Here is a 14,181-nt window from a genome sequence, read left to right as displayed (position 1 = left end):
ACTTTCCAATCAGGAAGAAATCACTGAAGCCATTTAGAGAACCAGAGCTCGCATAGTTACAGAAAGGCCTTTGACCAAGTGTCTCAACAGCGCTGACCAATATCTCTGGCCTGCGTGATTCGCTTTTGATGTATCCAGGACACTTGATTGGATTACACTGTTAATCTGTTTTCAGGCAAGGTGGAGCCACATCGCAACTGGCTCAATATAGCAAGTGCAATAAATGCAACACTGTGGTGTATTCAATTCACAGTTTATTTCTATTTTACTCTCCTCAAAATATGAAATTACCAGCAGTCATGAATTATAAACTCTTAATATTCTCAAAATGTTTAGATGCCTGTTAGATACCAGTAGAGAGCACTGTTACTCCATCAGTGAATGACAGTGTGACATATTGTTCAACATACTTACACTATACATACTTGACAGGCAAATTAGTACTGTTCGTGATAACATTTTGTGTAGCAATGGCAACATTACAGACCAAAGAAGTTAAATTACACAATGTTTATTCCATGCAGCACACGTTCATTTCATGTCAGTAATAGACATGGCAGCAGCTTTGTGGTAAGTCAGCCTGGACATGAGAGCAACATCACCACAGTGGCAGCCCATCATACCTACAACACAAGGAAGTTAAGTAAATTGTGTGGTTCTGACAAACATTTAAAACCCATGTCAGATGTTTTACGGTCCCTATTCACAAACAAGAGGAAGACAGTGTATTAAAACACTTCTTTTAATAATATTCAATCCAATAACACCACTAACTACAACCTTAAAAAACAACACTTCTTTGACAAAGTGTGACAATAAACAGAACATAATCAGCTTCCCAAGAACAGATTTATTGCATCGCTGTTGTATAGTATTACACTACATTGTATGAAAGGTTTTATTTTTCTGGTACTTACATATCTCATCATACAATACCATACATTATTTTTGCATAACACTAGCAGACATCCAAAATTAGTTAAATAAGTAATAATAAATACTTTACAAAATGTGTAAAAAGCAACCTTTTAAAATACTTTACCTGACATAGTTTGATCCTGGAATTCTCTCTGTGCTCTCCCTCACCAACACATCTGAAAATAGAGTATCTGGGGTGTCTCGTTTCCCATACCTACGCATAAAAGAGTCAAGCAACATTTTAATACTTCTTTGCATGTAATTATCAAAATTATTATTATTATTATTACAGTATGTTATAAATTATAAATTATAAATTGAAGAACTAACCTCTGTCTCGTAATGAGATTGATGTAGTGTCTTAGTGCAGAATAATATTTGGCGATCTCCTCAGGTGGTGCGTCTTCCCGGGGACTGGTAGGCTTGGCTGGATATGCGTTTATGCCAGAGTGAATACAAGCCAGCAGGCAGAGAGCCAGCGACATCACAGCACTGGAGCGAATCCTGGATCACAGTCAAAATACATAATAAAAAAATGATTATTCAACAATGTCACAAATGCCAAAATCAGAAGTAGAAGTTCCATGTTGGATTTCTACTCCACCATAAAAGCTACCAGATCCAACATTACCTAATGACATTCAATCAAAAAAGTGTCTTTCACTGAAAAGGTGAGAAATAAAAGAAATGCTTACATTATATTGCAACTATTGTAAAATTCAGCTGAAGTCTTTTTTTCTCGCTGGTCAAGGCACCTCTGTCAGATTCCCAACTTTGCCTGTGTTTTATACTGTGTGCGTCGAATGGGGAGGAGGGTCATTTCATTCACTTTTAGGGTACTCCTGAGAAATATCCACTGCTCCATTAATCCAGTAATGGGAGCGCCAGGGCAGTGAAACAAATGGAGATGATCTGTTACATCATTGTGAAAAGACCAAAACGTGTAAGTTGTCACAGCATTAGATTTATTAAAATGTTAATTATTTGTTTTCAATTCATTGAAATTAACTGCATTACACATTTCCTGCAGAAGTCAATATGTGTATTTAAATTAAAATCGTGTTTTTTTCAACAAACAATGAGTTTAACTATGCATAAACTCTCAGAGGCAGATATAATTGATTCATATCAATTTCAAATGCAGTTATTTTATCCTTAATCATTCTTATTTCCACAGGAATGCCTTAAATGTTGGACGAGTACACTTGATTAAAATAAATTTCACTTCTGTTGAGACAAACCACTATCAATTTAGAGTGTCCACTAAAGAGTCACAGCCAGCATGACAAGTCTCAATAAAACCGTTGATGTGTAACTTCAAATGGCTGATGATGGTCCTTTGTTTTCACATTAAGTTGATATACTGCATACAAAAACCAGTGACTGCTGTGAAAGTGCATCTGAACTAGGGAAAGACCATGTGAATAAGCTTTAAAAAGGCAGCGGACGGGAGGGGAAGACCCCAAGGGGGCTAGCTACCCTTGACGGTGGGCTCTAAATACGTCCAACTTTTTATCAGATCGGAAAAGTGAACATATACAGATACGCATGTCTAACTTATTGATAGCGCATCACTTCCTTATACAAAATGTATCAGACGAATACCCAACGAATGCATAACGCATACAAAAATATGGCGTATACAAATTATCGGCAACACGCTGGTGTACGTTGATATAAGGGAAGGCATAAGTAGTATTCGTTAAGAGCACGCGGTGTTAGGCTGGGGTGCGTTGACTTGAGGAAGTAATGGAGGGAAAGTTTAATAGAGGAGACGGAGAGAATCAACCTCCTGCAAACAGATCCAAAAGAATGCCTGGCAAAACTACGGAGGGCAAAAAAACCCTCAGAATTCAACGCAATAAGGAGAGGAATATCAAGTGTCAAAGAGTGAACTTAAAGATCATTAAAAACAATATACACACACAACCAGAGACATGAACAGAGGATACCTCCTGACATGCCATCCATTCCTCAACCAAATGGAGCGAAATCGAGAAAGCTGTGAGGAAGGCAAGGCCAGCGTCCACCTCGGGACCAAATAGAGTTCCCTACCAGCTGTATAAGAACACTCCAGATGTCCCGAGGGAGGGCAATGAAGGTTGCACCATCCCAATAGCATGGCAAAAAGCAAGGGGAGTATTAATCCTCAAAGAACGCCTTGAATATTGTTATTTCTGGCAAATATTATTTCTGAATGTTGAAAGGGAGAATCTTCTTCAGCATTGATCATTGTTATTTTATCCTTAATCATTGTTATTTCTACATTAAATACACCAGGAAGGCTTTAAATGTTTGAGGGGTAGAAAAGAGTAGTTCATTTCTCAAAAAAATAAAATCAATTTTAATGACAAAGTATGTTCCTTGGCAAAGTAGTGCTAAAAGTAGAGAGTCACAGCCAGCATGACGAGGCTCCATAAAACCGTTGATGTGTAGCTTCAAATGGCTGATGACGGCCCGTTGTTTTCACATTAAGTTGAAATATGATGATATATATGTTTAGAGAGAAATGCAGAGGTGGGTCTGCAACCAGAAACAAAAACATTCACTAATATAAATATGCTTTAAAAGAAATCAGAAATCTATAATCCTGACGGCAGATGTCACATGAAGGCACCTTAACTCCACTTTAAACACTACTGACGAAAACACGCTCGTATTAAGACAACTAAAGCATTTCGACCCAAGCAGGAAGAATAGCTGTAAATTACACCAAATCATACTTGAAAGGGCAGTAAATCTCTCAAACCCATACATTTCAATTCCAGGTTGAGAGGGCACAAAAAGCTTTCATTCCCTAAACGTTGAGATTACTTTAATAGCAACTATTTTCTTTGAAGAGCACTCTAGTGGAGTTTGACAGCAGATTGGTGCTGTTGTTTCCGACGACAGTCATATGAGAACTCAGCAAAAGGAGTCTTTGCAGGAAAAGTACAGATGAACTGAAAACTTCCTCGATTTATATACAAATTATAAAGGACTTATTTCATTCAGCAACACTTGCTTATATGTTGTAGAGATATAATAGACAGCAAAAAGCAAAGCTTTCTAACTATCCTGTTGACGGTCAATACAAATATGTGAACATGAATGCTTCAAAACTTCACCAAAACTGTGAAGTATTCCTCCACATCTGTGGCTCCTTCGAGCACGAGGAGTTTAAGGACTAGAAAAATAACACGATGCAATACTACTGTTTATACATTTTCTAAGAGGCACTGGTGTTTCAAGGTTCAACGTGTAAAATAAGCCAGAATTTAAACTTTTTTTTATTTGTATTAACTAACATTATCAACAGAGAGTGAAGAGGTAACAGTGTTGCCAGTATGTCAAAGATGTCTTATGAGTTGTGTTCCTGAGATATCTACAGATACTGTATCATCTGACAGTTCCTTCCTGTAATGTCCAGGATGAATAGTGAGTCAGTGTAGCTCCAGTCTGCCCTCAGTACAGAGAGAGCAGAAGTACAGCTGTCTGACTAATGCTACGTTACATCCATGATCCCTGCACATTTTGATACTTTGTTTTGATTACATCCAAAGTGGCAGAAACGAGAAATGGACACGCAGCATCGCCTCGTGTAGACCGGCTCTCAGAATTTCAGCAGTCTAATGAACTGACTGATTTATACTGGAGTGAATACACAGTAAATATTCACTAGGAGAGCGAGACGTATAGCTGTGGAATACAATACACAATATAAAGAATACAATAAATGTGACATACAACTAAAATATAAACAGATAAACACACTGCATTACCTAGTTGCCTGTTTTAATAACTGATGGTTTTGATGATTGATGAATTTAAAATTGTTCGGACCCAGTAGTAGGTGGTGAAATACTGCCCCCTATTTCTTCGGAGCAGGTGGCTCAGAATTACACATTGAACCTTTAATATTGGATGTACTGTATGGAGAAAGGCCAATAATTGGTGCCTAATTTAAATACTTAGTCACAAAAAAGTCAAAAAATGAGGAACAGGTGGATAAAGCACAGAGAGCCCTTTTAAGTGCCATGTCTGACACAGTTGATTTACTCTCTGGTAATACTCCTCCACTGAGAGAGCACCTGACACTGCCATGTGCCAACCTACCTGCAGGAAACAGTATCACATCGAAGAACCTAAATATACACTAATGTTACTTGTTTTTATACTCGAAATACAATACTATAACACTAAGAGTATAGAGAGTAGATGGGTTTTGGTTGGGGGTTGTGGAGATAAAGGATTTATTCACAACCAATTGCATACAAGAGAGTAATAAACACCTTTATGATTAATGATTAATTCGCTTTTTTCTCTGGAATATAAAGTTGCCATACGCATACACGGATTGAATTACATCTGCAAATAAAGTGTGATGAGCCTTGTGCATAAGTGCAAAGAAATTAACTGTTGCTCCACCTGATATACCTTATACAGCAATAAATCTACTGTGCAAGACAGATACTCTCTTATTGCCGTTTCCAAAAGTTAATCTGCCTCAATCTCCATCATAAAGTATATTAACACCATGGCCCTTAATGGCTGCACAACAGCAGGTGCAATGGCTGTGTGGTTAATGAGAACATTAGCAACTTTTGAGTCAAACACAGAACAAATCTTTTCTTTCACTCGTTTCAGTTCTCCCTATAGAGCCATCGTGCTAATTCACTAGAAAGCAGTTGGTTTAATAGTTTGTGTCAAAAAATGTCACAACCTGAATTGCTTTAAAGGTTCGCATCATTTGCGTTGCACAATTCCCCATGTGCTACCATTACCAATGTAAAAGTTATTTTAACATCTCTTTAGTTAAACTATAAAGTATTTTAATATTAATTAACTATTTCTATAGTGTTGACATTTTGAGGAGTGTAAAACCTTAAAATGGTGAGATAATAATATCTTATTTTTGTGAGTCATTCTTCACTTTCAGTCCATGTAACACAATCACAAGGCACACACACATTTAAACACCAAGTCCTATCAGGCTCTGTGTAGGCATCTCCCGCTTCATTACATTTTTACATTTAGCTAATGTTCTGATCCAGCATGACTTAAAACAAGTCAATGAAACGGAATGGTCACTTGCTAGGAAGCTGTGTGTGAGTGTGTGTGCGTGTGTGGATCCAATTCGACAAAAATGCTCGTCTGGTTAATAAAAACTGTTAACCTTCAAATGATAATTTATTGTATTTCAATGTGATGTCATGACAGAAACTCAAAATGTTTCTAGAAACCAGTGATGGAAAACTTAAAATCTCCACCCAAAAGTTTTAAAATGTCATCAATACAAACAGTGCGTTTTGAGAATAGCATAGCATCCTAAATGCTGGTTATTTGCAGAAGACTGTACAGTTGGAAGTTGTAGAAGTGATGATCGACCTACCTGTATGTTATCAATTCACTGAGCAATCTCTTTACACACAAAAGTGCTGAGTAAATACATATCCTCACTTTGGCCAACAACTTCCACTTGTCACAGACCAAACAGCCCGTTTGATTTGGTTGAAAGTATCAGCTGGAATGTCTTGTTCTGTGGACTCTGTGGAAAATATGTTCTAAAAGTTGCTCTTTGCAGACAAGTGCTCAGTGAATGGGAACCATGAAGAAGGTGAGAGTGTACTACTGTAGTAATGCGATTCAATACAACTTTGAAGTTGGTACTTTCTTGAATTTCATTTTCATGAGACTTTATCTCCAAAACCGTCAGTAGATTTAACAACAAAATAAGATTTAAAAAGGGGGCCATTCTTTGCCATGGGTATTTTTAGTTGTAATAATCATGTAAAAGTCACTGCTTTGTAGTCAATGTAGGCTGATGAAAAAGCCTGTCACAATACAAGGAAATATTAATAATTAGAAGGCATCTAGAATGGTATTAAAATAATTTATTTTTACCATCACAATATGATAAAACATACATATTTTCACCAGCTGACTCATAAAGGGATTCATAAAATCATTTCACAAATACCATCGGATGCCCTGCAATGGTTAAAAGAAAGAGGTAAATAATTACTCAATATAATGGGGGAATGGATTCTTACATTATAGCTGTTGTGTGAGAGATCAATCAAATGACAACTCTCAATTCCAAACACAAAACATGTTTTTCTGTCCAAAGAGAAAGTGACCTTCTACTCACAGGGATAGGAGAGGATGCATCCAAAGAAGTAGTAAAGTCTGTGCACAGCTTAGATGATTTGTCACTTTGTGACTTCAAGATCATATATGAAGTCTTCTGGTAGCGTCTCAATGGGCATGCTCTTTAGCTGCTCATCATACTTGCGAAGAGTCCAGAGTTTCTCCAGCTCAAACACCTCTCTGGTCTCTGGTAGCATGAAGTGAACAACCATACTCCCTGAGACAGAGGAAGGAGCAGGAAAGTGTCAATAAACACCATTTTATACAAACAACGGTCTAAATTGGACATTAGAAGATAGGATCGCTACGTTTTACATACCAAAGTCAATACACATCCAGTCCTCTGCACCCTTTCCTTCGATCTTGACATTCAAAGCTCCATCTTTCTTCAGAAACTTGTACTGGAGGAAATTCATCCATCATGTAAGTTTAAAAAACAAACAGATTGCACACATCAACATTTATGAGAATACAATGAGAAAACGAACGTTAGTTACCACTTTGATGGCATAAAATGCCATTGCGCTGAGATGTCTCGGCGATACCCCACTGACAACAATGAAGTACTCTGCGTATGTGATCTGCTCTGGTACTTTAATCACACAGATGTCCACAGCATTTTCCTGACGCAGTAGAGACACCAGCACATCAAGAGTGAACTCCTCTGAGGATCCTAAAGAAAACATGAGTGAAGAAATGTGTCTTACTAAATTTAAGCAATAAAAGTGGACCAACAGTATGTCAATGCTACAGTATATTGTTTTTGACTCTTGCATGGTAGCTAATGAAATGCTATGTGTGCTTAAACGGAGAAATGCCATCACATGCAATGATTCAAGAAACGTAGGGTGACTAAAAGGGACCTCATCCATTACAGTAAGTAAGACTACAACTAACCATTCTTAATTATTCATTCATTAGCAGCATCTGTTCATCTTTTATCTTTCAGTCTGCACGCCAGAAAAGCTTCTCAAATACTACAATTGGCTGCTTCTCTTATATGATAGTAAACCAAATATCTTTCGGTTTTGATTGTTGGTTGGACAAAATAAGTTATTTGAAGACGTCACCTCAACCTCTGATACTTTCTGGCAATTTATAGGCAAAAAGAGTAAAACCTCAAGAAAATATTCAGCAGATTAGTTCAATAATTAAAACAATTGTTAATTGCAGTCCGATCAGTTTCCCAGGACCCAAGGTTAAGTCTTTGAATTATTTGTTTGAGGAACAAAAACACAGACATTCAATTTGAAGTTGTGTTCTGTTCATTATAAATGTATCTGCCAATCATTTTTCTAATAATTGATAATACTAAATACTAATAATAAAAATGTCGACCAGTATCCCAAACCCCAAGGTGATATATTGTTTCCCATATCATATATCTTGTTTTGTCCAACCAACAGTGCATAATACAAATAATCAGTTTACCATCTAAATATCTTACATAAAGATATAACCTATGGTGAAAAAAAGAAGAAACACTTACATTTAAGATAAAAAATCATAAAATGATTAAGGTTTTTCTTGAAAATATCTGCCAATGGACTAACAAAGTGGTTCATTTTTCAACTCTAGTTAAGCTACAATACTGTAAGAGAAGGAAAAGTAGCACAACATCCCATTAAACAAGCTGGAACCAACAACTCGTTGGCTGTGTCTGTCGATCAGTTCATATACAAGTCGATTAACATCGACCATTTCAGCTCATTTGACTTACTTTGACTCAGTGCACTGCCTGTCTTTGTCCATCTCGCGTGACTCCTCTTGAAACACGCCAGTGCTCCTCTGTGAATTATTGCCTTCACTAGATATCTCTGAATACAATCGTTTTGTGTCTAAGTTACGGGTGGATACATGATGCCAGTGCTGACATGAGGATACATTTGATGTAAAACATCGAGGCAGAAACAAATTGCTACAACGAGCTTTGGGGACCAAGCAGACGCTTCTAAAAACACCAGTGCGGTCCAGCACAACGCTAGCTCTACATACCGACAACAGTTTCTGAGAGTGAGTGAGAATATTCATGATTTTAACTTATATCACAGTCAATGCCATCCACGAGCCTGTCGAGAGCTAAAAACAGGAAGTGACTCTCGTCCTTGGCTTTTGATTGGTTGGTACGGCTTCTTCGTTGGTCACTTGCCTGAAATAAATGAAGAGCCCCCCCTATCGATAACAAAATGTGTCGACCTCAGAACATCAGATGGGACTCACGCAACTCACAATAGATGGCACATTACAAAGTAAGAGACACGGTATGCAATTAAATATTTACATATATTTCTGTAGGAAAAGCATCTTAATCAAAAATCCAAAAAATAGGTTGTTTTACAAAATCAATACCTCTGTTCTCAAATGTATAAAATTGTAAACATTGTAACATTTCAATAAATCCACATGAGGAATAATCTAATTGGTCAACACATTGTCATAGAAACCACAAATTCTAGTATGTAAACAAAATATTGTTGTGCCTGTATAGATCAGAGAAATGCCCATTTTTGAATATTTTGTTCCCTTTGTTCCCAAGTGGCTCTGTGTTCACCGTAGTCATCATTAATCATCACAGTCAGAGTCCATAATAACGTTCAGTCTCAAGCCGACAGGAATATGGTCCGTAAGGCCAGCCAGCTGAGTTATAAAGGTCACCTCTTCAATTTCCTGTATGGAGACAAAGAGAGAGTGTGGTGTTTTTTTATTCTTTCAATGAAGAGATAACTTGCTGTTTTAAGACCTTTTTGATAAGTACTGACTGTAGTTTGGCCATATGCAAATGTTTCATAACTTATGTGTGGCACCTCAACTTATAAAATTAAGGAGACAGAAGAAGGAGAAAGCAGGAGTAGACCGAGTAGAAGAAAGAGTAAAAAAAAAGAAAAAGAAAAAGGGACACATACTGTTCGGAAGTGCTTCGAAATTGAGCTTTCGCGGTATAGGATGTAGTCGATCCGACGTCCGATCCACGGCTGGCCAGTCTCAGGGTAAACCAATGGGCAATCCTCTGCAGGAACAGGAACAGGGGGGGAGATGTACTGCTTTCTTAGCTCTTCGCTCTCCAAAGTTCTACACAGATACAAACAGAGTGGCTCTTCAGATCAGCTTCAGCAAATCAACAGTGAGTGAGGAGTTCTGGTCATGTCACATTAGTAGTGCTGTGGTGTACAGAGGCCTAAGAAAGTAAACCCGAGTGTACCTTTGCAGATTTTCTGGGGTGTTTATGTCATCTTCATATAACGTGGGCTGCTCCAGCAGAGTACCTTTAGATGCAAACCAATTAAATATCCACTGAATTATTAATAATAATAATAATAATAATAATAATAATAATCGTCACTATTTGTCTTGTATGTATGCAGTATTTACTGCAGCTTAATGGTTTGAACTGGTACACACCAATGACCCAGGGCTTCTCTTTTCCAGGCCCTGCCCTGCAAGGATCTCTGTATTCCTCAAACAGACAGTGATTCTGTTCCAGGGTGTCATCTACACAAACAGAAAAACATGTATAAAATACAAAAGACTTTTGGTAAAGATGCCTTCAGAAAAAATAAATATAATATAACAAAAGAATAGAAAATTGTCCGAGATTCACCTGGTGAGCAGTTGTCAAAGTTGAGATCTCCACAGAGCACATCAAAAGCAATGTCCTCATCAGGCAGTTTGTTGGCAGCTTGAAAATCGCCAATCCACTTGGTAACCATGTTCAATTGCTCACAGCGAATTTCTCCTTCCCCTGATTAGGAAAACAGACCAGCTATCACAAATTGTTTAATCTTTGTTTTCTTAAAAAGGGAAATGACAAAATAAGTTAATCTGAGAAGACCATATCAGAAATGTTGACTTGCCCTCTGGTGCATGAAGATGGGTGCAGTTAAAATAGCCAACCACTTTCTTTCGTTTCTGATTCTGCCCTATTAGTACCTGAAAATTTTAAAAACAAGCATTACATCCATTTCCCCTGTGTTCATAGTGACAAAAGCACAAGTAATTACTAGTAATGCCACAACACAAAAAGTACAGCTACATTAACTGATAGTGGTTTAATACATTATATTAAGCAAGATACCTTAGCAGAAAGAAGGCCCTTGGCAGCCAGTGCGTCTTCCCCACGGCTGTTGGGGAAGCAGTGGTACTGAGCCTCAAGTACAGGGAACCGGCTGGCTAGGAATATGCCACTGTTGAAGAACTTGAAAGAGGAACATCTGCATGGTGGCTGGCAGGCATAAACACCTATGTCATACAGTATGTGTCCAAACGCGGGTCTTAGTGCTTGAGTGAGCTTCTGTGCCGCCCTCTTATCAAACACCTCTTCTAGGCACAGTATGTCCACATTGGCTGGGAACAATGACGACACTTCCCAGGGCACATCGTCTTGCTGACGGAGACCCTGGGAGAGCAAAGCTCGGGGAGCACTCCTTTGACCTGCTCGACCCTGCTGGTTGGAGTTTTGATTGGAATTGAAATGAGAAGGTGAATCAGTCGAGGGCTCTTCTGTATCATCACAGGGCACAGAGACCACGTGACTATTGGACTTAGGGATTGAAGCATGCACTTCAGCTGAATCAGAATTATGACTCACTGGGGGCTGTGCTTGCCTTTCAGTAGCCCCATATGTAGAGGAGTTAGCTGTGGGGAATATGCTGTTGGAGGGGCTGAGAGTACCACAGCTGCTGGGGGAGTCCACAAAGATACGGATATGGGTTCGACACACACCCTGTACAATGTGTTGACCAATGGCAGCAGCCCTGTGTTGAGTGTGCCCCAGGTTGTTAAAACGAGCAAGGCTGTCAGGCAGGAGACATAGGTTGGCTGTGGCAAATCCAAATGATGCCTTTCCTTCCAGCTCAAATCCCCTGTGCGTCTCCTTCTCGGGTGAGGATGGCGTCTCTCTATGGTAATGAAAGGGCCTGCGGCAGGCCTGAAGAGGTACCCAGAGAATAAATCCCAGGAAAGCCAAGGGGGCTGTAGCAAGAAAAAGAATGAAGAAGACGATGAAGCCGAAGAAGACCTTGAGGGGGTGGAGGTAGCATTCTTGCTCTAGTCGCTGGGTTTTTTCCAGGGTGGTAGACTTGCACAGAGCAATGAGGCGATCGAGAAACCAGAAGCAAGGTAGGATGAGTGCCCATCCCACAGCATGGATGCCGGCAACAAACCCATTAGGAAATGGAGATGCCTGCAGGGCCATGCCTCTGCCACTGTTCTAAGCAACAATTACGATGAGCAGCATTGGGACTTTCCGTTCTAAACACGTTCCCATTCTAGCCTCATTCCAGTGCAAAGTCTCTCTCATAGGCTCCACTGGACACTAGAGACAAGAGAGAGAAATGAAAATGTTATGGCAAGGCTCTATTCTTACAACCCATATAAACATTTACATTATGGGTTATCAGGAATAACTGGCTTTCTTTCTCACACTGACTTCATGCCCGTATATGCAGTTGTGGAAAACATGAAGCAAGTGACAGCGGCACTGACATAAATACAGTCAGATACAGAGGGAAAACCAGAGCGGCTTAGTGCAAGCTTATGCAATACATCATGATCACTTTTAAGGACTCAGAGAAAAACATGGTGTAACAGCCTATAATCCAGCTGTCATCATCGGCACGGTGTTGCTAACCACTGGCAACATGAGCCTGTCAAACACCTCGCCCTTGTCTATATTTACAGAACAATAATACATGGGTGTGTCAGCGATAAAACCCTACCCACATATTTTTATAATCTTATACTTACATTTTATTTCTAATCTAATATTTTCATAACTTGTAATATAACGAAACCAATTCAAGGAGCCTGGATACTATATATTTGAATGTGAACATTCAGACAATAACGTAAACACTGTCACTCCCATGCAGACTTTGGACTCTAAACACCATAACTGGAAAAAAAATATGACAGAATACAACTAGTGCATTGCAAACCCCCAACAACACCCCAAGATTATACACACAAAGCTCCCATTCAAAGCAGGCCACCATCATTTATAGTGTTTTTGTCTCGGGATGCGAGCTTTCTCAGTCACTGTGCCTGGTCAGTCGACACTCACACAGGTGAGGGAGTCTGTCTCTCAGCAAAGGTACTCGGATCGCCTGTGTGCAGGTATGCTAAGCTAACAGTTTCACTTAATAAACGATTCAAAAAGGCTTTCAAATCGACATAAACGTTGGTTCGTATAAACGTACAACGTTGCTGTATCATTATAGCACGTGGTTATTGAAACCTCACAGTTAATACATGTGGTTTTATAATCTACGTAACGTTACATTTCAGTTATTGCAAATGAAAGCTGCCACTTGTCTTGTTGCGTAGCTAGCTTAAAACACTCGACTAAAGTGGCAGCCCAGATGGTCTTACCTTAGCACAAAAACTGGGACAGTCCGTCTGATGAACCCATACAGCGAGCAACCTACTAATACATTAATTGTACTACATTTATTTATTAGGTTGTCACAAGTTCAAATGAAATGATAATTAGTAACAGATAACCGGTTCAGTAAAGTAGTTCCCTTGAACATAAACCCGCTGTTCTCAGCGCCTCGTCACATTGACTTTATTAGGCTACGCCCCAATGGCGTTGTCATGGTGTCGGACCTGTCTGGCACGTGACCTGAGGCGACTTGTTCTAAGACGTGTTGTAAGATCTGACCTACTAATTAGTAGGATAGGTACTCTAACCATGTTAGTATATCTTTGATTCATAGTGTTCTAAATATCTAGTGACTTATGGACAGTCACCATGGTTGCAAAAGAAATAGCATGTTTACTTTTTTTTTGGCAAATGTTCTTAATTTCTTGCCAAAAACCTGTAACTTAAGTTAAGTATTAAACTTCAAGCAATGTGTGCATAAAGTGCACTGTGGATCAAGCTATATAGCAGCATGTGTAGCCTGCACTAAATGTTACTGCAGAATAAATTATTGAGTAATGAGGATTATTTTACCTGCTGGAACGATTAGATGTAGTAACCAGAGAACAGGAAGGCCCATAACAACCTCCTGATAATAGCTTTTTGTCCCCCAAGTGATATTACTCCAAACCTACACATATCAATCGTCAACTAAACAATATTTTTTTTTCAAATGCATAATAGCCTAGTTCCAGACGTCTGAGTTGTCACCCACA

The 14,181-nt window shown here is 38.9% G+C and overlaps 3 protein-coding genes across 3 annotated transcripts; all 3 read right to left on the bottom strand.

The window, feature by feature from the left end:
• Positions 1-491: 491 nt before the first annotated feature.
• Positions 492-2,499, bottom strand: LOC115021225 (peptide YY-like). Its single transcript, XM_029451495.1, has 4 exons — positions 1,614-2,499; positions 1,249-1,422; positions 1,043-1,132; positions 492-623 (listed from the first exon to the last, which is right to left on the bottom strand). Coding segments are annotated over exons 1-4 (291 nt in total). The 5' UTR covers positions 1,616-2,499; the 3' UTR covers positions 492-598.
• Positions 2,500-6,774: 4,275 nt separating this feature from the next.
• malsu1 (mitochondrial assembly of ribosomal large subunit 1) lies at positions 6,775-9,162 on the bottom strand. The gene is given in 5 exon segments (XM_029452360.1): positions 6,775-6,888; positions 7,049-7,264; positions 7,367-7,448; positions 7,545-7,720; positions 8,781-9,162. Coding segments are annotated over 4 exon segments (711 nt in total). The 5' UTR covers positions 9,079-9,162; the 3' UTR covers positions 6,775-6,888; positions 7,049-7,109.
• A 149-nt stretch (positions 9,163-9,311) lies between these two features.
• On the bottom strand, positions 9,312-13,620 carry smpd5 (sphingomyelin phosphodiesterase 5). Its single transcript, XM_029452359.1, has 8 exons — positions 13,414-13,620; positions 11,120-12,358; positions 10,899-10,974; positions 10,646-10,786; positions 10,447-10,536; positions 10,247-10,310; positions 9,951-10,116; positions 9,312-9,714 (listed from the first exon to the last, which is right to left on the bottom strand). The coding sequence occupies exons 2-8, from the start codon at positions 12,236-12,238 to the stop codon at positions 9,610-9,612; spliced, it is 1,761 nt and encodes a 586-aa protein (XP_029308219.1). The 5' UTR covers positions 12,239-12,358; positions 13,414-13,620; the 3' UTR covers positions 9,312-9,609.
• Positions 13,621-14,181: the final 561 nt, after the last annotated feature.

The sequence above is a fragment of the Cottoperca gobio genome, chromosome 16 (genome assembly GCF_900634415.1).
Source record: "Cottoperca gobio chromosome 16, fCotGob3.1, whole genome shotgun sequence".
In the NCBI taxonomy this organism is placed as follows: Eukaryota; Metazoa; Chordata; class Actinopteri; order Perciformes; family Bovichtidae; genus Cottoperca; species Cottoperca gobio.
This window is presented reverse-complemented; position numbering and strand designations above follow the sequence as displayed.

Coding starts and splice junctions, on each gene's coding strand:
- LOC115021225 (XM_029451495.1), bottom strand. Junction 1,133..1,248: donor AATCTCATTACGAGACAGAG/GTTAGTTCTTCA, acceptor TTTTATGCGTAG/GTATGGGAAACGAGACACCC. Junction 624..1,042: donor CCAGGATCAAACTATGTCAG/GTAAAGTATTTT, acceptor CTTGTGTTGTAG/GTATGATGGGCTGCCACTGT.
- smpd5 (XM_029452359.1), bottom strand. CDS start 12,238: ATGGCCCTGCAGGCATCTCCATTTCCTAATGGGTTTGTTGCCGGCATC. Junction 10,975..11,119: donor AGGGCCTTCTTTCTGCTAAG/GTATCTTGCTTA, acceptor TAAAATTTTCAG/GTACTAATAGGGCAGAATCA. Junction 10,311..10,446: donor AGAGAAGCCCTGGGTCATTG/GTGTGTACCAGT, acceptor TTGCATCTAAAG/GTACTCTGCTGGAGCAGCCC.